The sequence below is a fragment of the Haliaeetus albicilla genome, chromosome 13 (genome assembly GCF_947461875.1).
Source record: "Haliaeetus albicilla chromosome 13, bHalAlb1.1, whole genome shotgun sequence".
NCBI lineage: Eukaryota > Metazoa > Chordata > Aves > Accipitriformes > Accipitridae > Haliaeetus > Haliaeetus albicilla.
The window spans coordinates 9,785,724-9,809,175 of record NC_091495.1 but is presented as its reverse complement, the minus strand read 5'-3'; the positions used below and the strand labels follow the sequence as shown (position 1 = coordinate 9,809,175).

Here is a 23,452-nt window from a genome sequence, read left to right as displayed (position 1 = left end):
CTGGAGAGAGAGGGCAACTTCACTACAGGGAAGCTATTTTCTGGGTTGTCAAATCCAAGCCATGTAAGATGTGGATAATAACTCTAGCACTGAAATGCAGACTAATGGTGACGTTCCTTTCTGCTCCCTTTTTCTTCTTATCCATAAGGTCTTTTGGGGGGGCGGGGGGGAGTTATTCTAAGGGACAGCTATAATAACTCAGCACCTCCTGAACATTGCCCTTTCCTTCAAATTGTAGTCATTCTGGCTTGAGGTGCCTTGGGATCAGGATCCTGTCTAAAGTTCCTTTTTGTTTGTTTGTTTGTTTGTAATTGCATTTTAGGTGTCTTTTGTTAAGGTACAGTTTTAAACATAGAGACTATATACGCTGCAGTGGGGACATTGCAGCTTGCTGCAGTACTGTGTTCCCACTCGATGGTGGAGGTGGTGCCATTCTGTAAGATCACGGAGGTGACACATGAATAGCTTTTTGAACCAGATCCTGTTGATTACTGTCTTGGGAGTCTTTCCACTGAAGTTATTGAATCTATTTGTAGGAACAAGAACTTTTATTTTGTGTGTATATATATATGTGTGTGTATATATAAAATATATATTTAGAAAATACATAAAATTGTGTGTGTATATCTATAGATATATAGAATACATATATAAAAATAAGTTTTCATTCCTACTATATATAATATATATTACATATTTGTCTCTCTATATATAAAATACATAAAAAATTAAAAGTTCTCATTCCTACAAATAGGTTTTCTCTCTATATATATACCAGAAGCTTACCTTTGATTTGCAAGTTGACAAGTAGTTACATATGTGTATGTATATATGGATAGCAGTCTTGCGTGTCAAACAGCATGTTCCATAAAGTAGCCTTTATCTTCTGGAACATGAGCGTTGCAGGAGCGGGCTGGAGTTGTGTGAAATGCAATCCTAGGGGCAGTGGGGCTGCTTGTTTTAGTGAGGTTAGCAGGATTTGCTCTCAAATTCATCCAGGCATTAGTGTGCACACTAATGAAATGTGCAGCACAGAAGTATGGACTTCTACTTCACTAAGGATAATAAACAGTACAATCTAAGGTTTTATTATGGTATATATTACAATTTTCCATTATTTGTCATCTCCTCTTTGCCTCGCCTTTATTAGGTGTCACCTTGGCTCTACGAGTTGAACCTTCGTACGTGTATTTTCATAAAAAGGAGAATTCAAAAGTTTTTTCCCTAGCACCCTGCATCAGAATAACTGAGATTCTACACGAGCACCATTATGGCTGCAGACTTCTGTGCGTGCCACAAAGAATTAATTGTGCAATCATCCTGCACTCGTCATCAGTGTGTGAGTTTACAAAAGTCACCTCTTAACTTTTAAAAGTTATTCCTCTTCCAACAATGTTCTTTAGTTTATGAAATGTGGCCAGCCACCTTACTTAATGACCTGGTCGTCAGCAGTTTTAGAAAGATTATTGCCTTTGTATTTCGCACAGCACATTTGCGTATAACCAAAACAATCTAAAAAGAAACCACAAATTGTAAAATCCTGACCACGTAATTTTTAAGTTAATAGGAAACATGAAACCTTTACGTTTAGTGAAGTAACTTTCCAGGTGTCCCTGTTTTTCTAATAAACAGTTACTGTTTATTAAAAAAAAAAATCAATATATAAAAAGACAGTATTGTATTGAATTAAAAGCTCCAAAACAGATAAGTTCTGTTCTTTCCTTGTATACGCGCTAAGGGCCCGTTCCTGCTTTTTGACTTACAAAGGTTCCACTGACAGCAGCCCCACGGGGTAAGTCCGTTTCATAAAGGCCCAGGGAACAGATAAGTGTGAGTTGAGTTTAACTTTAGTGTCTGATAATCCCAGCAGCTAACTAATAGGTAATCGTTAAATAAAAACTATTTTAGAACGAATGAAAAGTAAAAAGCTTTTTAGGCTAAAATACAAAGCCATAATTGGGATGATTTTGACAGATATATCAGTCCTGAAAATTAAAGGTAGAATGTGCGAGCTGGATTACTTGTGCAGAAGGGCATGTGATTATTGAATTCTGATGATATTACTCTTTATCCAGCTTTGTAGAGCACACACGGTTTGGCTTTGTCATTTCTGACAATTTTTGATTGCCTCTTCTGTGCATTGCTCACTTTAGCGAGGTAGAAATGGCACCTGTTTAGAGTCTAGTTTGCAGGACTTTTACGGCAAAAAAAAAAAACCTTAAATGTGCAGGGGAGGGATTTTAGAAATAAGATCAGGTATTTCATGGTGTACATCATGATGTATATGTTCCAGATATTTTCCATTTACAAAATGGAAAGTTGGTGTTCATGAATGTTGATGTATATTTGAATGATTTGGCTAGCAGATAGGTGTCCCTTCCCAGGCTGAAGCGGAGCTGCTCAGGCATGTGTGATGGGCTTTCTGCAGCTGCCGGGGATTTAGCTCAAGTGGCCGGGGCTTTTGGGACAGAGAAGCTGAAGCCTGTCTCTTCTGCTGCGCCCGGGAAGTTCTGCCTGGCAAAAACATCACAATGGTGATACCAGAAAGTTTTAGGGAATCGAGCTTTGTTGCAGCGGTGAGGCAAAACGGAGGCCTGCACCCGGGTAAGCCTGACAGTCTGTGTCGCACCAAAAGGGTCAGAAGAGAAGCAAACAGGTTGTCAAGAATGAGAACAAACCCAAGATTTACTGTAATTCTTTTTTTTTTTTTTTCCTAGCTGGTCTGAAAGGCTCTGAGGAAACATTGCCAAATCAGAAGGAATCTCAGCAACTTTTAAAATCTAGTTGGACTGGTTTGCTGTCAGCCTGGCTGGATCTGTGGCGGCTTACGTGGAGGGCTCCTCTGGAGCTTGGACCTCCAGCACCTGGGGCTGTGTGGGCTGCCTGGCCGGCCAGGCACCGAGCACGTGGGGTCTGACAGCCCCCAGCAGGGCATCTCTAAAGCTCAAGGATTTGTGAAAGTCACTGCAAAGTTTGTTTTTGTTTTTTTTTTTTTTTCTCTAAATTGGAATAAAAAATAAACTTACAAGACTCAAAACACTTTGCGAGGTCTGGCAGGGCTGTATCTGCGGAGGTCTCCTTAGAGATGGGGGGAAGTTTCCTACAGACGGAGGGTGTTGACCACTGGTCCCTATGGCTGCTCTGAAGCCCCCAAGGCAAGTGGTGGGCAGTGCATTTCCAGCAGCAAAGTGTTACAGGGCCATAGATGCTGTGTAAGGAATTTATCCATGGTTTCAGCTGTAGCTTTTGGAGGAAATAATTTAATAACCCTTTTCTTTAGAAGTATTTGCGGTTGAGGTACCTCGTGTAACAGAGCTGATTCCTCAGCTGGTTAGCAGCGGCAGCAGAGCTGTGAGATGTAACAGCTCAAGGAACTGTCCCCCCGGTGTTGTACAGGTGTGTTGCAGAAGTGAAACCAGCTGAGTCTACATGTTGAGCTTGCTTGTTTATTTGAGTAATTTTGGAAACATTGCCATTCCCGACACTGCAGCTGTGTTTTTGAGGTCAGTAGGAGCAGGACATTGACATGTACAGCAGTAAAAGCATGATGCTGCGGCAGAGACGTTTAATCTGGCCCTGCAGGAATTCATAGATTTAAGTGGAAAGCACCTTTAACTCTTGCATCAGGAGGGCGCAGCCTTGGTTGTGTCTGCAGTGCTGTACATACCCACGCACTTTTAAAGAATGAAGAGTAAGTTTATTTTCAGAGTCTGTGTGTGTACGTGTACCTGTAAATAAGATATTTTCTTAGCTCCTTCATCTCTCAGAGGTCTCATCTTTGCTGGTACTCACAGCAGCACTAGGTTAGCTGGCCGTGTTGGTGCAAGATTCCCCTACAGCAGAGCCCTGCCAATGCAAACAGCACGCAGCAGCTCCGTGCTGCCGGGTGCCTCCCTCACCCCAGCGCACAGCCACGGCTGCTCGGAAGAACCACTCTCCTTTGCAGACGTGCTGGGAAGGAAAAACTCACTTTTGATTTTGGGGCTGCCATTCTCGAGCTTCAGAAAACATTCGAACGTTTTTGCAGAAGGAAGGTGGTTCCCGAGATGCGGTCAGCTAGAGAAAGTCTTTGGGGGTGTTGGGCTGGTTTATGTCTTACGTGATTCTCATTGTGCTTTCAGATAGATCCCAGACATCCTATCTCACTTCTGGTCTGTGTGTTTACCTGTAATACCGTGGGCAGTGGCCCAGCTGTGCTTCTGAATGCCTGTGGCCCTTCAGCTACCTCTTCTACATGTTTCTTCATCTCTGGAAACAAAGCAGAGGTTCTTCAGAAACAGCCTTGTCCCACCTAGGAGGGTGTGATTGGAAACTCCCGGCAAGCAAAACCTCTGACGACTTCATTCGGAAGGGAATATAGGGCTGCAATGGGTGAGGGTAAGGAAAAAGGCTACTTGATCGCTTTATAAAGCTGATGTTGATGTCCAGGGGTGATAAATGGACTGTGAAAGGAAAGCTTTATGGCGTAACGTTGAGGGATGCCTAGTGTACTGTAGGGTAATTTCCCTGGGGCGGAGGAGGGCGGCTGTCCTGCGGAGGTCAAAGCACGAGGCGTTCCCCATCGCCACGCGCTGGAGCAGGCACGGATGGAGCCTGTGAAGTTTGTTGTGGCCAAAAGAGGCAGCGGAAAAATCGAATTACAGGCGCAGCCTGAGCATTCGGGGTTTGAGAGTTTCTGTCAAGCGCAGACGAGGACGTATTTGCGCGCTTCCGACGGGAGAGGAGACCTCGGCGAAGGAGCAAATCCTCCTCCTGTCTCATCCCCTCCCTGCTCGGCGGGTAGCACCGATTACCAGGCGGCCCGTCCGCGGGCAGCGATGAGAATTGCCCGGAACGCACTTGGAAGCGAAACCTTAGGAGCAAGGCGAGGGGCAGCGCGAAGACTGAACGCCTCCGGCTGCCGGTGCGGGGGGCACCTCCTTACCCCGCCACCTTTAACAGAAACGCATCCGAGCGGTTTGCGAGCGGCACGTAACTCTTCCTCTAAAGCGGGGGCGGTATTTGGCCCCCAGACTTTAACAATAGGTGCAAGAAAGGTGAAGTTCGAGCCTTCCTTTTCACGAATAATAATAATAAAAAACTGGGAAAAAGCCTGCCTGCCGGGAGTTGCCTTTTCTTGTCGGCCCCGGGCTGCCTCCCCCCGCCGGGGGGTGAGGCGCCGAGTCCCCCGCCGGTTGCGCGGCGGGGAATAAATAGCGGGGCGGCGGCGCGGCCGGCGGAGCCCTCCGCTCCCCGCAGCCCCTCCACGTCACTTCGCGGCGAGGCGAGCACGTGGGGCGGGCGGGGAGACCTTATAAATCTCCCTCTCCCTGCGCGGCCGTGATGTTATCTGCTGGCAGCCGTCCCCTCCTCGCAGGGAGAGCCGAGGGGCCGGGGGCGGCGGGCGGGGGGCGCCGGGCGGAGCGCTAGATCCGCCGGGAGCCGCGCCGCTCCGCTCCGCGCCGCCGGGGCCAGCCCCAGCCCCAGCCTCCGCGGGGGACAGGCCGGGGGTGGGTGGTGGGGGGGGGGGGGCGGGCGGAGAGCGGCGCCGCGGCCAGCGGCGGGCGGCCGCTCCGCGCCTGCGACCCGCGGGGAGGCTGTCGGGGCGGCGGCGGCGGCGGCGGCGCTGCCTCGCCGACTGCGGCGCGTGGGGTTGGCGTTTCGGAAGGAGGAGGAAGAGGAGGGAGCTGGAAACAGCTCTGCAGCGCGCAGCCGGCCCGGGCGGGGGTGGGTCGGTGCATGCGGCGCGGGGCGCACGCAGCAGCCTGCGGGACGCGGCCGGACGGAGGATCAGCGCCGCCGCCGCCGCTCGCCGCCGCCGCGGGGGCAAGGCGCCGCCGCGGGGCCGCCGCCTGCCGCTCCGCCCGGCCGCGGGGACCGGGGCTCGGCGCAGCCGGGCGCACACGTGCGCGCCTCTGCCGGCGCCGCCGCGGGGGCTGAGCGCCGCCGGCAGCGGCAGCGGCAGCGGCAGCGGCAGCGGCAGCGGGGCGGTGCCGCTGCCCGCCGGGAGCCGCCGGGCGCCGCGGGCGCACGGCGGGGCTCAGCGCCGGGCCGGCACCCGCTCCCCCGCCGGCTGCGGCAGCGCCCTGTAATAGCCATCGCTGCGTGTTCTCCCCCTCCTTTTTTTTTTTTTTTTTTTTTCTTTCCCTTCTTCTCCCTCCCTTCAATTTTTGGTTTCCAGCCTGCTCCGCCAGCGCGCTGAGAACAGTCTCTCTTCCATTTACTTGATTCGCAGGTTTGTTTTATCTCTTTGGGGTTTTTTCCCTCCCCTCTTTTTGCTGGCCGGCTCACTCCACCCCCGAATTTCACCTAGTTGTGGTGGCAGCTCGCTTCGTTTATTTTTAATGGTTATTGGTGTTTTTTTTCACTGACGCCTCCCGCGCGTTCTTCGATTGCGAGTCGTCCTTGCAGTCCGGTTTTTAACTGCATTTTGTCTGCAGATCTTCCCTTTGTTTGCACACATCCCCTTTTTATTTTTTAATTTTTTTTTTTTTTTCGTTGTTGTTGTTCGTTGTTAAAGTCACTCTTCTTTTGGGGGGCGCTGTATTTAAACACTTAAAATGCACTGCTATCTCCTGAGCGTGTTTCTCACCGTGGATCTGGCCACCGTGGCTTTCAGCCTGTCTACCTGCAGCACCCTCGACATGGATCAGTTTATGCGCAAGAGGATCGAGGCGATCCGGGGGCAGATCTTGAGCAAACTGAAGCTCACCAGCCCCCCGGACGAGTACCCCGAGCCCGAGGAGGTGCCCCCGGAGGTCATCTCCATCTACAACAGCACCAGGGACCTGCTGCAGGAGAAAGCCAACCACAGAGCCGCCACTTGCGAAAGGGAGAGGAGCGACGAGGAGTATTATGCCAAAGAAGTTTACAAAATAGACATGCAGCCTTTTTATCCCGAAAGTAAGTCCGCTGTGTTTGTGCATGTGCGTGTAATTTCGCCCCCGAGGCTTGGCAGTGCCCGGCGCCTCCAAATACCAGCCCCATGCATCATAAGCTGCCGCCTTTGCTCGGTTCGCTCTTACCCTCAGCATCTCTTAGGTGGTGGCTTCGAGGGTTTCGTTTAGGTGGCGGGGCACACGTATGCCGGGGTGGGTGGGGGGGTGGGGGGTGTCAGCTGTCCCCCCCAGCCGTGAGAGGTTTCCGATCCCCTTGGAAGTCACCCAGGAGTCCCTCAAGGTGCCTCCGAAATCCACCACCACGTACCTGAGCAAGGCTCCCTCCCCCCCACCCAGGATCCCGCTCCCTCCCCAGCACTGGGTTTAGCTCCCCCGCAGCCCCGTGTGCAGCCTCCAAAAAGAGCCAATATCTTTCCACTGCTGTTGTTTCCTTTGGAGTGTCTGGATCGGGCAGGTTTCCATCTCTCCATAACTGAAAAGGAGGTCTTTAAAAAAAAAAAAAAAAAGAGTCACCGGCTCCTCTTCTATCTGCGCCCCTCCAGAACATTGCCCCGCAGACCGCTATTCAGATTGGTGCTCAAGAGAGGACGGACACACAGACATCCTCCCTCCTCTTCCCACTTTAACTAGCCTCCCGTTTCAGTTCGTGGGCGCTTTCATTTCAGGTACAGAAAAAGTTTTCCCTTCTGGGTAGCCTCGGTTCTTGGAACCTGCCTCAGCCCGTCTGCCTTTTGCTGTTTTTAACGACCTTCTGGTGATCCACGCCACGTTTTGCACAAAAAAAAAAAAAAAAAAAAAACCGGTACAAATGCTCCGTGCTGACGAAATCCACTTAGAATGATTAATAATCATAACGATGTGCCTTTTTGTTTTGGTAGGGAAGTTTAAGTGTATAGGAAAAAAAAAAAAAGCACCGCACTCCCTTAAAAGAATCTAGATCATCATTATACTGAGGAAAGTGAAATACCAGAAGCAGAAAATAACTTCACTGTTCACATATCCAAACCCTAGTCCCTACTCTTTTCATTTAGCTCGCTTTTCTCTCTCTTCCCTCCCCCACCACTTGATGCCCTATATACTTGCTGTCTGTTTTTGAAAAGCACATACCTCTTGCTTAAATAGATAATGCAGCCATCTTGGTAACTTTATCCTAGAGTTTCTAATTGCATTTTCCCCTTATTTATTTTTAGTTTAGCAAGTTGTAGCTTTGGGGCTTGCTCCGTCTTGCGTGCGATAGTCCTAGGATGCCAGCCAAGGTATCCGAACCCCACGCTCGGTGCAGCTGCCTCCCTTTCTTCCTTTCTTCTTAAATGACAGCATCAGGTACAGGACATCCTGGCAGTCAGAGCCATTTTATTGTTGTAATAATGGCACCATCCATAATAGCCATGATAAATACACTCCACCCTTGTTACCCTCGGGGAAGAAATACTTTTTTTTTTTTTCCTAATGTATATTTGGAGCCAAGTGGGTATGAGCAGAGAGGTTCAGTATAATTCATAGCCATAGCGAGAACACAGAAATCGTGCCCGTTTTCCACGTTGGTATACTGTAGTATTTTGCCGGTGGTTTTGGTGTTCGTCAGCACTTTGTTTTGAGACCTCTCAGATCCTGCCCTGAGCAGAGGAATGAGCACCTATGGGCAAAGGTTAGGAAGACAGATAGCAGTGCCTTGGCTTGTGGAGTTGACCCCGTAACAGAGAGTCTCTGAGAATTGTAAAATGCATCCGTCCTGAGCACATCTGTCCTTTTTCCTCGCATGAGCAAACTACAAAGAACCGGTAGTCCAAACTGCAGGCGCATACTTTCCAGAAAATTAAAATATCTGTGGTGTGCAACTTGGATGGTGTTGACAAAAGAGAAGCTATTTTTAAAATGTTGTCAGAGGCCAGATTTGTACTGAAGTATCGATAGAGGTTTTGGAAGAGCAAAGGAGATTGCAGGTATCTACCAACAGAGTGCATCAGACGTTTGGGATCGGAGGGCCAGTTAGCAGCAGATCCAGTACTACTGTGCAAGGGCTGTCGCTAACATCAGAGTAAGTAGGTTAACTGTTTTTCCACTGCTCTCTAGTTATGCTGGATGGAGCGAACCTTTCCAAAAAAGACAGAAAGGAAGAAATCGCTCCACCATATTTTAAAGGAAGAAATTGAAAGTGCAGCTCTGGCGGCTGCGGGCGCTTTCTCCTGGACGTCTCAGAGTGAATTTTTTTAACTCTACGGTTTCTGCTGCATCGGAGGGAGGCAGGAGGGAGAAGGGGATCAGTGTGAACGCGCTGGAGGTCAAAAGCTGCTGGAAGGAAGGCATGGGAAAGATCAGTGGTTCAGTTTTTACCACAAGTTGTTAGCGTTCAGTAACTGACTACAACCCAAGTATTACAAATATGCTCTAATTATACTCATAGTCAGCAATATATCACTACAGATCGCTGATAGGTCTTTGTGGGGCATTTTGTAAAGTTCAGACTAAATATTTTTAGCAATGAGGAGATTTAAAAGGAAAACTATAAGAGATATTGTATATACCCTAAGGCATATTTTGTCTTAAATATTATCCTTGGCCAACTGTACTGTATAAATACAGTAAATATGAATAGAACTGGCAAGATGCCAATCTCCTGGGATGAATTTTAGTCAAGAAGGTATTTATGGGATATAAATAATACTGTGTCAACATTTAAAGAAGGGATCTGATTAGTTTTGAATTTATTCATATTAATCTTTTCACATGCTGTTAGTTTAAGGCTCAAAGTAAAGTTATGCTAAGGTTTACTGATAGTTTGCACTGAGGAAGTAAGGGGGCATCTGGCATCTGGCTTGACAGTCCACTTGAGGTTAAAGACACATCAAGTCAGAATATATGTGGAAATTCGGCGAGTCAGGGACTGCCAGACTCAAAACCAACAGATGTGAAAAGTAGTGGCAGAAAAAAATGCTACAAAGAGGTTTGGAAAAACCAAAAAGCTTTTGTCTGTCAAGCACGCCTGCCTGCGTTGTGCTCGCGACAGTGTGGATTAGATACTGAAAGTCTGAATCTCTCCTAAGTCCAGTTGGCAGGTGGAAATCGAGTTGTTTGACGGAGCAGTTTAAAGAGGGAGGTGGGATATGGAAGCTGAGCACAACGTCAGAGAGAGTTCTTGTGAATTCTGTGCCTAGGCAAAGTTACCCGAGTAGAGGCTTAATATGAATTTCTGTGAAAGCTGAATCACGTTATAAGTTTATTACTTAGCAGTTCTTCATTGGTTACCTAGGGCCTGATACTTGAGCTAGTTATTTATTTGAGGCTGGGTGATAATTGCCGTTGCGCTGATAATAAACAGAAGTTCAATGCCAGCACAGTTAAGGATTGTGAATTGTAATACTAATGCATAACTGGGGTACTCGAGAAAAACAGGCAACACGTGTATGTGGGGGCTGGGGCCCAATTCTGTCATCTTCATTCATGGCAATTTTTAATCACAGTCAATGAGCTAGTCGGTACAGATGGCTTAAGGCTAATGCAGGTAAATTTTTAAGTTTTCTGCATTCTTGGGGCTAGGTCTGTAAGTACTCAGTAGCCTAAGAAATCACGGTTCTGGGTTTGGGCCTGGTTTTGCATGGATTTTAAACTACTTTAGTATGAAGGAGCCTCCATGGGTTCCAGCCTGCACTGGGTGGTAGGATTAGTCTTCTCAGGAGCTCTGTACCATGAATATTGCTTTACAGAGACCGTCATTCTGCTGAATATTCACCTCATGAAAGACAACATTATAAACTGGCAGGGCACAATGACATGCTTCTACTTTATCAACAAGGGCTCGATTTACCAGCAATTATAGGTATGTGGGCTCCTTGTCTTCAGGGCACCAGAATTACTTGTGCAGCCGCGGCCGTGCTCCGCGTGTGCCGGCGCTGACTGCATCGTTACCACGATGTTAACAGCTACGGCTGCGTGGCTCACGTGTGTTTGCATTTAACAGAACACAGAACTCAATCTTTCAGAATTTCCTATGTTAATGATACGGAAACGGTCTCAGAAGCAATACCTTATTTTAAAACCTTCTAGCTGTGCTGTCCCTGTGGTCGTGCTCTGGAGCACCTCTTGTAGGAGGCGTTTGCTGGGCTTACTCTCTGGTTTGCAGAGAGGACCTGAAGCAATGCGAAGGCTTCCCCGAGGAGAGACATGGGAGGAACAGTTCCTTGCTCCTTGTTCACGAATGGCACTTACTGCAATCTTCCTAGGTGGTGATGAAAAAACCCAGGAAATTGCAAATGGCTTTAAAAAGGGGCAGGGTAATTTTCTGGACAGCAGTCCTCTACATACTAAGAGGGATAATAAAATAACACACTCTGGTGCACTAACCAAGGGCAGCTGAAATCAGAGAGCTCTCTTCTTCCACTCCCACTCATATGGAGTGGATGGCGGGGTGCACCATGTGTGTTTCCTGCCTGCCTTCTGAATCACCAGGGACCCGCTGTAAGCAGCGTGCCAAGCTGGGAGAGGGACAGGTCCACAAACGGGTCTGGCATGGTACGTGGTCCCTGCGTTTCTTCCAGAAGAAGAAACGGGGAAGCAAAACACCCACAAACCCCCTCTTTAACGCTGCAAGGTCAGAAGACCTGCAAGACAGAAATGTAGGGCTATATTCCCGAGTCCTTTCCGTAATCCTCCTTGACTTTATCTCTGGTGTCTGTTTTCAAGAGGCGCTTCCACTCTGATTTGGTGAGTGAAAAGGTTAGATGTGCCTCACTGCCCCTGCTACTACTCCCCAGCCCGTTGGCAGTGTGAACATTTTACAGTCCCAGAGACCTGTCTGGAAATGTGCCCTTGCCTTCTGCTTGTGGCTGGATATGTGCAGGGAGCGCCATGGGCTCATGCCATTCTTGCTGGCTCCGCTGAATTGCAGGGCTGGGTGTTAGTAGGTGATTGTGTGGAGAAGGCAGAGCATCATCTTCACTAGCTGCTGCTTTTAGCCTTGCTCACCCTTGGTGCGCTGTGTGAGAACAGTAATGGTCACCAGGATGGCTGTGTTACTTTGAAGTTACTACTTCCAGCGTTTTGCTGTCAGTTTGACATTCCTGCCTGCACCAGAGCTGAGCAAAAAGATGAATGAGAACTCCTGGCTGTCGTCCTCGGCGAGCTTCTTCAGCACGGTTCTGAAACATGTGCAGAGCTTCACACACATGAATGGACTCATTAACATTAAGGCTCTGTGTATGCCTAATTAGCTTCCTGAACTGGGGCCTGGTTTATGGCGCATTTGCAGAGATGAACAAAGCCAGACAGTTCAAATCCCTCTTGCTGCGTTGAAACCTGTCATTTGGGCATCGGAGCCCAGTGAGAAGGAAATGCTTTACAGGATTTTTTAGAGAGGAAAGAAGAGGCTCTTCAGTACTCCCGTGATCCTGAAGAAGGCTGACCCTGTTGGGCAGCTGGCTTCTTTTGCCTTTGCGCTGTCTGTGCTAGACTGCTCCTGTATTACAGATAAAGAGAGGAACCCCAGGGTAAGGTGACAAAACAAGTCATGAGTGAAGACACAAATGTTTCCGTTCCTGTTGTGAAACCACATGCTGCACGTTTTCAAGCAGGCAGTTTTTAGCTTGAGGATGATATGCTCCCCACGTTTTATTTAACGTAATACTGTGTTACGGATGTTTCTGCTGATTTGTTTAGACTAAAAGGTTTGTTTTGGTCATTTGTTTAGGGAAAATTTGCATCCTGCCTTCAGCCACAAGCTGTTGCTTGTTTCCCTTTCAATCTGTGGTGTGAACGAGTAGGTGCCTAGCTCCAGCATCCCTGTCAGTTGGCTTCCTGTAGTAGTCTGAAGCAGCTATGTTTCTTCTTAAAACAGCTCCCCACGCTTGTCCTCACTGTCCTTGCTGCTCTTAAGTGATTGCAGGTGGGCACCCAACTGTACAAGACATACAGCTGCAAGGTGTAGAGGAGAAACTCCAAGATTTGTCTGTGACAAGAAGATGAGGAGTTGAAAAAAAACCAAAAAACAATTTAGTGTGAAGGGTTGTGTTTTATCTCCTTCCAGTGTGACCAGTTGTTTTTGAATTTATGAATGACTCATGAGCCTGTTTAGTACTGTGGTTCTCTTAGCTCGAATGGCTCAGGATTGGCCCTGGAGAAATGAAGTGCTAGACCTGGCTTCATTAGACCTGTCTGATGAGCAGGTTTTTACATGTTTTTGGTGCTCTGCAAGTTGGTCCAGAGTAGAGAAGTTGCCTCTTTGGGTAGCATAGCATTCTCTAAATCAGCCAGGTTTTCCAAAGGGAAACACACGGCAGTTCGTGCATGCTGCTTGGAAAGCTCTTGGCTCCTTGCGGAGGAGATCAGGTGGGATGAGTTTACGCAGCAGCACAAGGAGTCTGCTCGTTCACTGTGGAAAGACAGACTCTACTGAAATACATCTTGTGTTGCTGTTTGGGTTCTCTGCCATCCACGTTTGGTTTCCAGGAGATGCTACATCTCACAGGCATCCCTGCAGCAGATTTATGGCTGAGAGTGTGGAGAGGATCTTTAGAACATCTCTCCCTCATTCAGGTTTTAATTTGGACAATGAGTGAGGGTTCCTTTTAATTTCATGTTTGATGCTCATTGACATGTTCAGGATCTTCATTGCAGAGCTGAGCTTTTTCGCACTGAAACCCCCTCAGGGCAGGAGCCTCTTTTTCTTGCTATAGAAGACCTAGCACAGTGTGATGCTGACTTCAGGTTATTATAAATAACTGTATAAAGTATAAATGATAAGTTGACCTCATAGTTGACCCTGCTTTGAGCTGGAGGTTGGACTAGATGTCCCTTCCAATGTGAATTAACCTGTGATCCTTGTAATATTACATTTTAATACAAGAAAAACAATGCGTTGTGTTTCAATTTTCATAGGGTGGTCTTGATTCAAGTATCACCAAATTTCTAGAAATGTGTCGTTTTCTGTCAGTCTTGGATTTGTCCCTCTGTTGTAGCTTTCTTGCGCCAAAATGTTCCTGTTGTCCCCCCTGCACCCATTTTTCTTTTACTTTTCTTGTGTGAATATTGCTTTTCAAATAAGCATGGTAGGTTGCATGAAAATAGACTACTGTATTACACTTCAGCAAAAGCTCTGGCATCGTTTTAGGCAAACTGGGTGGGGGGAAGGGAAATGTTGTGATACTGACCTTTCACTTTGCTTGTTTGGCTCCTTCCCACCATATCTAACCCACGCTGCACTGACAAATACCGCATCTGTCTTGACAGGCGAGTTCACAAATAACCATTCATTCATAACTTGGAGCTGCTGTAAGACTCCTTATGGGTTGCTTAATCTGACAGTTGTGCATTTGAGCAGAGACTTTGAAGAAAAGACTTTGCAGAATGACCATAAGTTCAGTCTGACTTTGTGAAAACTAAGAGGGAGGTCTTGCGTGAAAGAGGATACTGTACTTAAGTATATGTGTGCGTGTGTGCATGCGTGCACACACGCGCATGCATATATTTAAGAGCATTAAAACATCTGTTGTTGCCAAAGCCCAAATTGGAATGTTCTGGGAAAGATAATTTAATTTTTAGCTTCTGGATTCATTTCAGTGATGGTAATTTCAACACTTCCTGGGGAGAGTCTATCAGTGGTTATGTGCATCAAATGCAGCAGTAAATCTGTCATTCTTTCCATTTCAGTTTTTCAGGCTTACAACTTCGTTATTTTTCCCTCTTTGGCTGGTGTTAGTATCCAGTGTTTTCCCTGGCTTCATCTCTTTTAAACCCCTGCCTTGAATTTTAAAAAGCGAGCTAAGCCTGTTGCAGTTCCTTCTCTTACTTGTTTTTATTTACGTACAGCATTTGCAATTCAGCAGCTAGCTCAGCTGAAATAGTGATGGTAACTTATCTTTACCATAGTGATGATTGAAAGATAGGAATCAGAACATGTTGGTTTTCATTCCTTGGGGTAGAAAAAGACCCCAAGCAACCCACAAAAAACCCCAACCCTGTGGGTAGACTTTGTACTGAGGAGGCTGAAAAACTAATAGATCTTAGCAGCACTTGAAGTGGTCAGAGAGTACCTAGCAATCCCATACTTGATGAAGGCTTCTGCATAATAATACTTTCTAATCCTGAGCCCGCAGTTGTGTTGACAGACGATCTCCGATATCCCAAATTGAACAGAGAGTAGTCCTTGCTTATTTGAGTGGGTGTTGTCAAATATGTATAAAATTACTTTCGGGGGGCTTTGGGTAAACAGTCATCAAGATCTTCTCTACAACTGCCAAGATGTATGCTAGGAGGAAGAACACCTGCAGAACTTCCCATCTTCCAAGTGACGTGTAAAAACAATGCAGCAAATTTACCTTCTTCAGATGCAGCAGTGGGTTGAAATAAAGGCAGAAGTGGCTGGCAAGCACAGCGTGGTCAGGGTCTAGCATTCACCAGAGCCTGTGGCAGGCTGCTGCTCCTTGTCCCACCTCTGCTTGGTCCCGGCGGTGGCCACGGTTATCAAAGCTGAGCGATGCCTTTGCTCCCCTGTAGGTGTGACGATAGAGGGGCAGCTCTGCCCTTTGCATCGCAGTTCCTGGCCTTCATGCTTTGAGGGTTTGATGCAGGAATCGATCCAGTTGATGGGATAATACCAAAACAGAGCATTTAATTAATACCTAGTAAGCAAAAATTATGGATACCAGGGGTCAGGTCCACTGATACATGTAATACTGACAGTTCATTTCTTCATCCAGATGCCTACAGGGGTAGAGGGAATGTTTGACCTTGGGGAAGGATAAGTGATACATTGTATTCTCCAACATGATAGGATATTTTAAACTGCCTGGAGATGTGTTGGATCAATGCAGATCCTTGGTGTTCTCATCTCGCCCAATCTCTGAGAGATCCAGCCCAGTTTTCTTGGCTGTTGTAGTTGGCTCTGGGCCTCCCTGGCAGAGCAAGGGCTGCATACGATCTTGTGCCAATCACTGCTCTATATTCAAATTTTTCCTGATGCACACTTTGGAAGTGAAGTAGCCACATTTCAACGTTGAGGTACGCTGAAAGATGTCTGTATGTTTCATTTGTTGGGCTTGTTGCATGTTTACCTAGTGTATAATGGCAGGCTATGGCAGCAGACATACATATATCTTTAGGTTTGCGAGTGAGGAACAAGTTCCAGCTTTCTTGAAAATAAATCTGCTGTTCTGATCTGGTGGTGTGATAGGAACTGAGAGGCTCCCTGCCAGGATATACAGTTTGGAAAACAAGGGAGCTAAGCGAGCCTCTTCGTCCCAGTTAGGATGGACTCGGAACAGATTGTTGGGGGTCTGAACTCTCTCTCCCTCTGAATTTGGATTCCCCTATCCCAGCTTGCATTTCTCCCTGATGCTAGGAGCCATGTATTTGGAAATTTCACATTCCCTTTGCTAATCAGGGAAGAAGAGAGCCCCAAAAGTATCTAGAAAAAGAGATCTTTATAAAGGTGGCCAGAGACTGAGTTACAACAATATCGTGTGTCTAAAGGAACTTACCTCCTTCCAAGTTGGAGTCCTATTATTTACCCACTTTATTGGGAGACTTAATTTTCTCTGGCTGGAAGTGTATTTGTTGAGGTAGAGTCTGGAAAGGAATCTGCCTCATGCACACTTGCCACAAGGCCAGCTATACATGTGATACAGTCAAACCTTTCCATTTTTCTGCCTTTTGAGAGTGTGTTCACCAGATTAAGGGCCCTGGTCCAAAGCCTGCTGAAAACACTGGAAGTCTTTCCATTGACTGCAAAAGCCTTTGGATCAGGTATTAAGTGCCGTTCCTTTGTTTCAGGGAACAGCCACATCTTCAAGATACATTGGGATGTATTACTGTAATGTGGTGCTTTCCCTTTTATTGAGTTGCCACTGGAGATGTTCTTCTGCCTAAGGCTTTGCCAAAAAAAAAAAAAAAATCCCTTTTAAAAATAAACACCTTAGTAGCTTATTGATAGAAGCATTTGATGGCAGATGTCATCTGGCAACAGCATATGGCAGCAATATGGCAAGAATTGCAGAATGCAGAGAAGGAGGCATGAGTTCATGTCCTGTACTTCTTAGGTATTCCACACCTCCCCCTGTCTAAAATAAATGACCATCTGACTGCAAAGGTCTTGGCAAATAAACATGCCATAATATATCTCTATCATCCTCCCTACAGCGAGTTTTTGTCTAGAAGCTCATCACTCCACATCCAGAGGCTTCTTATAAACACGTGCAAAATCAGACCTAAGCGCCCAGAGCAGGGAAGAATCTAAAGGCTGTGAATAAGAATGTGGCAAATCTCTGTGCAGTGGACTGTAAAGAAAGGTCAGAGCTAAGCCAACAAGGTGTTTTTATGTTATCGATAAAATCTTAAAAGTCAGTTCTGAGTAGAGCTGGAGCCGGGAGAACAACTTCTGAAAGTCAATTTGCTGCATGATATATGCTGAGTTTACAAGCTGGAAAGCCAAGGAGTTTGGGAACAGGAGCTGTGCTTATAGCATGAAGGTGCGTGTGGTTTTACATAAAGCCTCTCTGACTTGATATGTCTCAAAGTGGCTCATGAAATAACGAGTTAACTTTTGAGGTACATTTTTTTGCGTGGATGAAAAGTTGGAGCAATTTAATTTGAGTCAGTAAAGCCACTCCAGATTTTTCCTTCTGTTGAAACTGGAGTCTGTGCAGTAATTGTTTAGGCAAGCAGAAAAGTCACTGTAGCCGGGGTTTTAAGCAGCACCTAAAGCAGTGGTTCCTTTGTAGCCTTTGAGAATCCCAGCCTTTTATTCGGATGAAGCCTGAGTCAGGTAAATCTGCTTTGCTGATTAGAAATGTCCTGAATGCTGTTTCGTATCATGTTTGTACTACTACTACTACATACTTTTCAAAGCCTGGGAGGACTTGACATCCACCACAGGCTGTTGGGTTTTTGTTTGTTTGTTTTGAAAAAGAGAAAAGAAAAAAACTTGGTTTATATTTTATCTATGTGGTACTTCCTATGTCCTGTTGGGATGAGACTGGATCCCAAGCCATTTGATGCGGGATATGAAACCAAAGGGCTTTGTTCCTGTTTAATCTAAGGCAATATTACAGTGTCATAAAGTGCCTTAATGACGGCCAGACCTGCAAACAGGTTTCTGATTGAACATGAACGTTGCCTTACACCTGAAGGAGATACTCATCTCAGCAGGGATGAGGAGTTCTTCTCGGAGTATAATGTTCCACGTCTGTTCACACTCATAGCTAATGACCAATTGATATCATACTGTACTTGAGAAAGGATGAGACTGGCATTGCTCTGGGAGGCTTTGAGTTATGGTAGAATGGACACTTACAGATAAAAAAGCTGGAAGCCATCATGATGGTCTTCTGGTCTCCCTACCTGCATTTTCCAGGCCATGGAATTCAGCAAAACTCATTTTTGAAAAGGCGTTCACACCGCACTTGGTAAATTATTCCAGTGAATAATTACATTCACTAGAAGCAAGCATCTTTGTGGTTTAAGTTGTTTAGCTTCAAGTTCTAGCATTTGAATCTGGTTTAAACCTTCACTTGCTATTTTGAAGACCCATTACCAAATTCATGGGCATTGTGTAGGCACCTGCAGAAGTAAGTTTTACAGCCAGGAACTGATCCGGCTTGAGAGCAAGGTGGCATGGCTGCTGGAAGACCCTGCAATGAGGCAGCCAGGAGCTCAGTATGGGCTGTTTTACCCGACTTCGAGCATGGTTCAGATCCATAGACTGTGATCAAGCCACAGGTCTTTTAAGTTTAATGCACTGTGCTCCTTGAGGTACTTCCTAGCCTTTTCAATTGTTCTCACAGTTTCCCTCTGAAACTCCTCTCCTATATTCATGTACTGCTGAGATTGTAGACAACAGTATTGGACACAGTATTTCAACAGTGGCTGTGCTGTTACCAAGTATGTGCATGTTGCAGACTCTGCTCTAATTCAGTATTACACAGTTTATGCAGCTGATTTTGGCAGTAACTTTGCCAGGAGCGCTACAAGGAGAAATAAAATTCATTCTTGAGTGATTATCCACCAGGCTCCTCTGCTCCCAAAGTTCTTTTCAGAGGTGCTGACTCTCGGGATGGAGTTCCCTACTCTGTAAGTATGGTCTAGTTTCTCTGTCCTAGAGTTGTCTTTTCGTATTGATTCTACTGACATTTACATCTTGATAACTCAAGATTCAAGTCACTGTATTTGTGATGCATCTTCTTCATTATTTGTCATATCCATATCATTATTTCATCTGCAGTTGGTTAATAATGGTTTAGTTTCCTTCCAGGTGATGGATAAAAATATTAGATAGTAGAGTACAGTAAAATGAACCTTACGGGACCTTGTTAGAAGCTTGTCTCTCAATAATGGTTTCCTGTCTACCATTGTATTTTGAGTCTCATAAAAATGCAAGGCTTTGATTCATTTACTGCCTGGCCATGTTGGTGTCCTGTTGTTCCTGTTTCCTAATGAAATCATTATGTAGCACGAGCTTAAATGTCTTGCAGCTACCCAAGTACATTCTATTAAAACAGTTGTCTTACCAACAGGACTACTGGTGTCAGTTGCTAAGATCCTGGACCAGTGAGATCTGTTTTCTTTGAGCTGATGTTGATTATACTCCATTAGTTCCTCTGAGCTGATTCTCATTCCTGCACTTTGCATATTTTTTCTGGGATCAGTATTAGGCTGACTGTATATGTGAGATAGCATGGGTTGCCCTGTTTAGGCATTGCATATTAGCAAATATGTTCTGCCTCAAATCCTTAAGATATTTTCCAGTATTTGGGATTTATTGAAAGCCAGTTTTAATAATTTAGATAGTTCCTTGGACAGCTTTTCAAAAAGACTTGATGCAAGTTATCTGGTCTTGCTTGTTTTACAATGTCTGATTGTAGTAGCTATTGCTTTAAGACCTTCTGAGTTTCTGCTGGAATAAAAAAAATAATCATCTTTTCATCTTATGATTGCCTGGCTTTTTTATCTGCAGAAATGTATTTCATATTTCTGTGTTATTATTTCAACAGTTTTTATGTTGTAATGGATGAATACCACTGTTAAGCTTCCCTAGTACTTAAGTAAGTCTCATCTTTGAGTTTCTTGGCCCTGAAGCTCGTACGCCCATTTGATTTTTTTCATCTGTTATCTGCAGTTCTTATTTTCTGAGGTATAGTAGTTCTCCGCAGCTATTACTTCTACTTCTGTTTGTAATATATAGTTGCATTTTTTAGTTTTATCTTCTTATCGTTGCATTCGATTTCAGTCAGACAGTTTTCTGACCTGAGTGGTCTTATTTCTTGATTGTGGAACTGTGTAATTTCTACCTGTCTAGCAAACTAAGCGTATGTCTGTTATCCTTTCCAGTTTTCTCTGTAAAACGCTTTTGTCCAATCAATTGAGCTCATCATTGTATTCATCTTCGTATGACTGTCTCCTTCGTAATACTAAACCTGAATGTGTGCAATTCTTTGGGACTCCTTGATTTTGTGCAGAAAATGAGGTGGTCACTTCTACGTAAGGTATGGAACTTTCCTGTCACATCTGGGTAACCAAAGCACCTCAGTTCCGTCTTCAAAGTAAACCGGTACCTACATCTGGCTCCTTGAAGGTGCTTAATTGTTGAAGTGCCAGGGGCCTAAAATAAGGAGTCTGTAGAAACCAGCTGATCAGAGAGTTACCATATCACAGCAGGAACCAGATAGAATGGTGTGGCCTGACAAGTTAGTTGCCCTTGTGCTGGTGGGAGCAGTGCCACCTCCAGCTCCTAACTACAGAGGACGAAGTAGGTGCTGATGGGTTACCTAGCACTCGTACAGTTGGCGGCTCTTCCCTCAGAGAAGCAAGGGGCCAGACACACCAGCTGTGAGGTTAGTTCTGTTGCCAGAAACCATAATTTTGGAAGGCAAATAATGTTTTGGGGTTTCTTTTCCACGTCCAGTAGCACAAGACGTGGGAGACCTCCAAGTCACTGACTCAGTTGGTGACCCCATGTTGCAAAGTAGTTAGTGGAGGAGTTCTTCCTACCCCACCCAGAGGTCTGAGCCCTTAACCTATGAACTTCACTTGCGTTAAAAATAGCATAGAGGGCACGATGGATCATAACTCATCCTAGTAATTGGGACTTAGTAAAAGGACCTTGGAATTAGGAATATCTGTACTTAAATAATGAGAGTTGATACTCTTATTGAGTCCATCCTCCTAATGCTAAATTGGAGCTAATTCTAGCAAGTATCTTCAGGGAACAATCTGGTTTTGACAAGTTACTGTATAAAAGAGAATGACCAGATATTCAACATAAATATTCTCCGATAGCCATGATTTGATAACATGATTTGGGGCTAGCTGTACATGAAGCTCTGCAGGTGAGCTCCTCCAAGCTTTGTACTCTTTGTTCTGCAACGCTTAATCCTTCCATGTCCATCTTCGTAGTAGTCTCTGGACTCAGTAAGGAGCCATGTTTCCAATGCAGTCCATGAAGCGTTTTAGGGATCTTCAGAAGCAAGCTGCCTGGGAGCTTCCAGGGCCAGTTGGGGTGAAAAGTAGAGGAGGGAGTTGAAAGCTGAGCACCTCCACGTGGGCAGGCAGGTGTCCATGTCTTGCATGCAGGCAGCTAGTGGCACTAGCTTCTACTGGCTGGAGAGTTTTCCCTAAGAGAGATTTACAATCTCTCTGCTTTTCTGTTCCTGATTTACGGTGGACCAGGGTGTAAATCATTTTAATTGTAATTACTGCTATGAAGCAGGAAAGATTGCATGATTTTAATGTGGTTAAAAACTTTCACTTCCCTCTGCCTCTAACATTCATCTATTACCCACTGTATTTATCTTAATCATTAAAAGATGTGTTGCCTGTGCTTTGAGCCTGTGAATCTTGACTTGTCTGTAACACAAAAAAAGTAGTTTTCTTTTGCCTTTCCTTCTCCATTACACTTTTACTTCTTCTGCAATTCCTTTTTTTTCTTTTTTTTTTCCTCCCCAGAGTGAAAGGGTTGGACACTCCAACCTGCTTTTCTTGAAAATGACTTGCTTTCATTTCCTCCTCCAGCCAGGGAATAGTTTGGAAAGGCTGTTCTCTGGACCCTTGGCTGAGCAGGAGAAGGCAGCCAGCTGCACCGCTTGCCAGGGGAACAGGAGCGCTTCCTGGCAGAGGTGGGGCGAGAGGAACAGAGCCTGTGCCGTGGGACTCGCTTTCATCTCCTCCCCTCTCTGCAAGGCAGTCCTGAAATTTCCTGACCGCTTTTAAATCTTCCAGTTAGAATAGCTGAGCAGTGAGGCCCACTCGTTTTTAAAAAACTTGCAACTTATAAGAGCAACTTGCTCTTATAAATAGCAATGGATTAAAAATACTGATCTGTGCTGGGCAATCCAGTGCAAGTTCCTCTGTGTGCAATTTTGAATACCAAGTAAAGGAAGATGGGTGCTCCCACGTGCCGGGCCACCATCACTGTCACCTTGTATGAATCCCCTTTTTGTATAATCGTTCAGATGTGATTCTTCTGTTAAGAGTAGGTTCTAGGTCTATGGTGTGTCCTGTTCCATTATATTTAGTATATTTAGGGTTGGATGCAAGCTGTAACATTCTGATTCCTGGGGGGGGGAGGGGTGGTGGTGTAATTTTTTTTTTTTTAATTTTTTTTTTCAAAGTTCTGGGTATGTTTGGATTTGTGGGTCTGGTTTTCGAGCCCTGAGTGCTGCAGAGTACCTGAACGCTGTTGCTGAGGTGAAGTGTTGGGCAGGAGGAGTGCTTCAGCATTGCATTCTGGCTTTGGGGACCTGCAGACAAGTTGCTGTCAGCAACACTGCAAATGCTTTACTTTATGGAGTATTCTTTGAGATGAAATTTTGCAGGTTTTATGGAAAAACATAATTAAACTTCATTCCTTGGTCTCCATTGTTGGGGCCTTTATTAGAAATATATGAGTGAGAAGACTTCTCTTCTAAGCCTCTGAGAAGTTTGGAAGCATCTATCCTCTTTCATGGTTTCATCACAGACATGTTTCAGAAGAGATTATAGTATGAAAATGACTGCCGTGGAGAAGGCTTTCTGTTAGTTGCCTCCAAGTCTGACATGCCTAAATCTGTCATTGTTCTCTTGCCTTCCTAAGGCATTTCAGAGAGATCTGGAGATGCCACGGATTCTCATGCCACCTGTGTAACTGATATATTTCTCTGTATCTATACTGGTTCAGCTTTTACCATGAACCTTGAGTGAAGTCGGCAAATGATCAGGCGTTCCTGGCTTGACCTGAAGTCACAGCTGACACAAAAGGTAACTCATCTGAGGCACTGATTGCTACACTTGCATCACCAGTGATGGGAAACCTCAAAGCAGTATGAAGCCACGGTATCATGATGAAACTTCTCGCATGCTCCCATGCAGTTTTCCAAGGTGGAAGAAACAATTTATTCGACATATGGAAGAGCTTTGTTTTACCTGCTTTTGTGAAAGTCTGGGTATGGTGAGAAGAGCTTTACAAAATTCTAGTTTGGATTGTTGCAATTCATGCTCCTCAGGTTGGATGCAAAAATTGCCGGTGGCTGACTTGGCTAAAAGCTGCCAATACCACCAAGAGCAAATACATCATGTGTGCTGTGCAAATGGCATTTGCTCCTTCAGAGTCTTTC

At 45.5% G+C, this 23,452-nt stretch overlaps 1 protein-coding gene across 1 annotated transcript in view; it reads left to right on the top strand.

The window, feature by feature from the left end:
- The first annotated feature begins 5,519 nt into the window (after positions 1 to 5,519).
- Positions 5,520 to 23,452, top strand: part of TGFB2 (transforming growth factor beta 2) — a 66,467-nt gene continuing 48,534 nt past the window's right edge. The window contains exon 1 of the mRNA XM_069800112.1: positions 5,520 to 6,882. Coding sequence (XP_069656213.1) covers positions 6,540 to 6,882 — 343 coding nt within the window. The 5' untranslated portion in view covers positions 5,520 to 6,539. The remainder of the gene's footprint in view (positions 6,883 to 23,452) is intronic.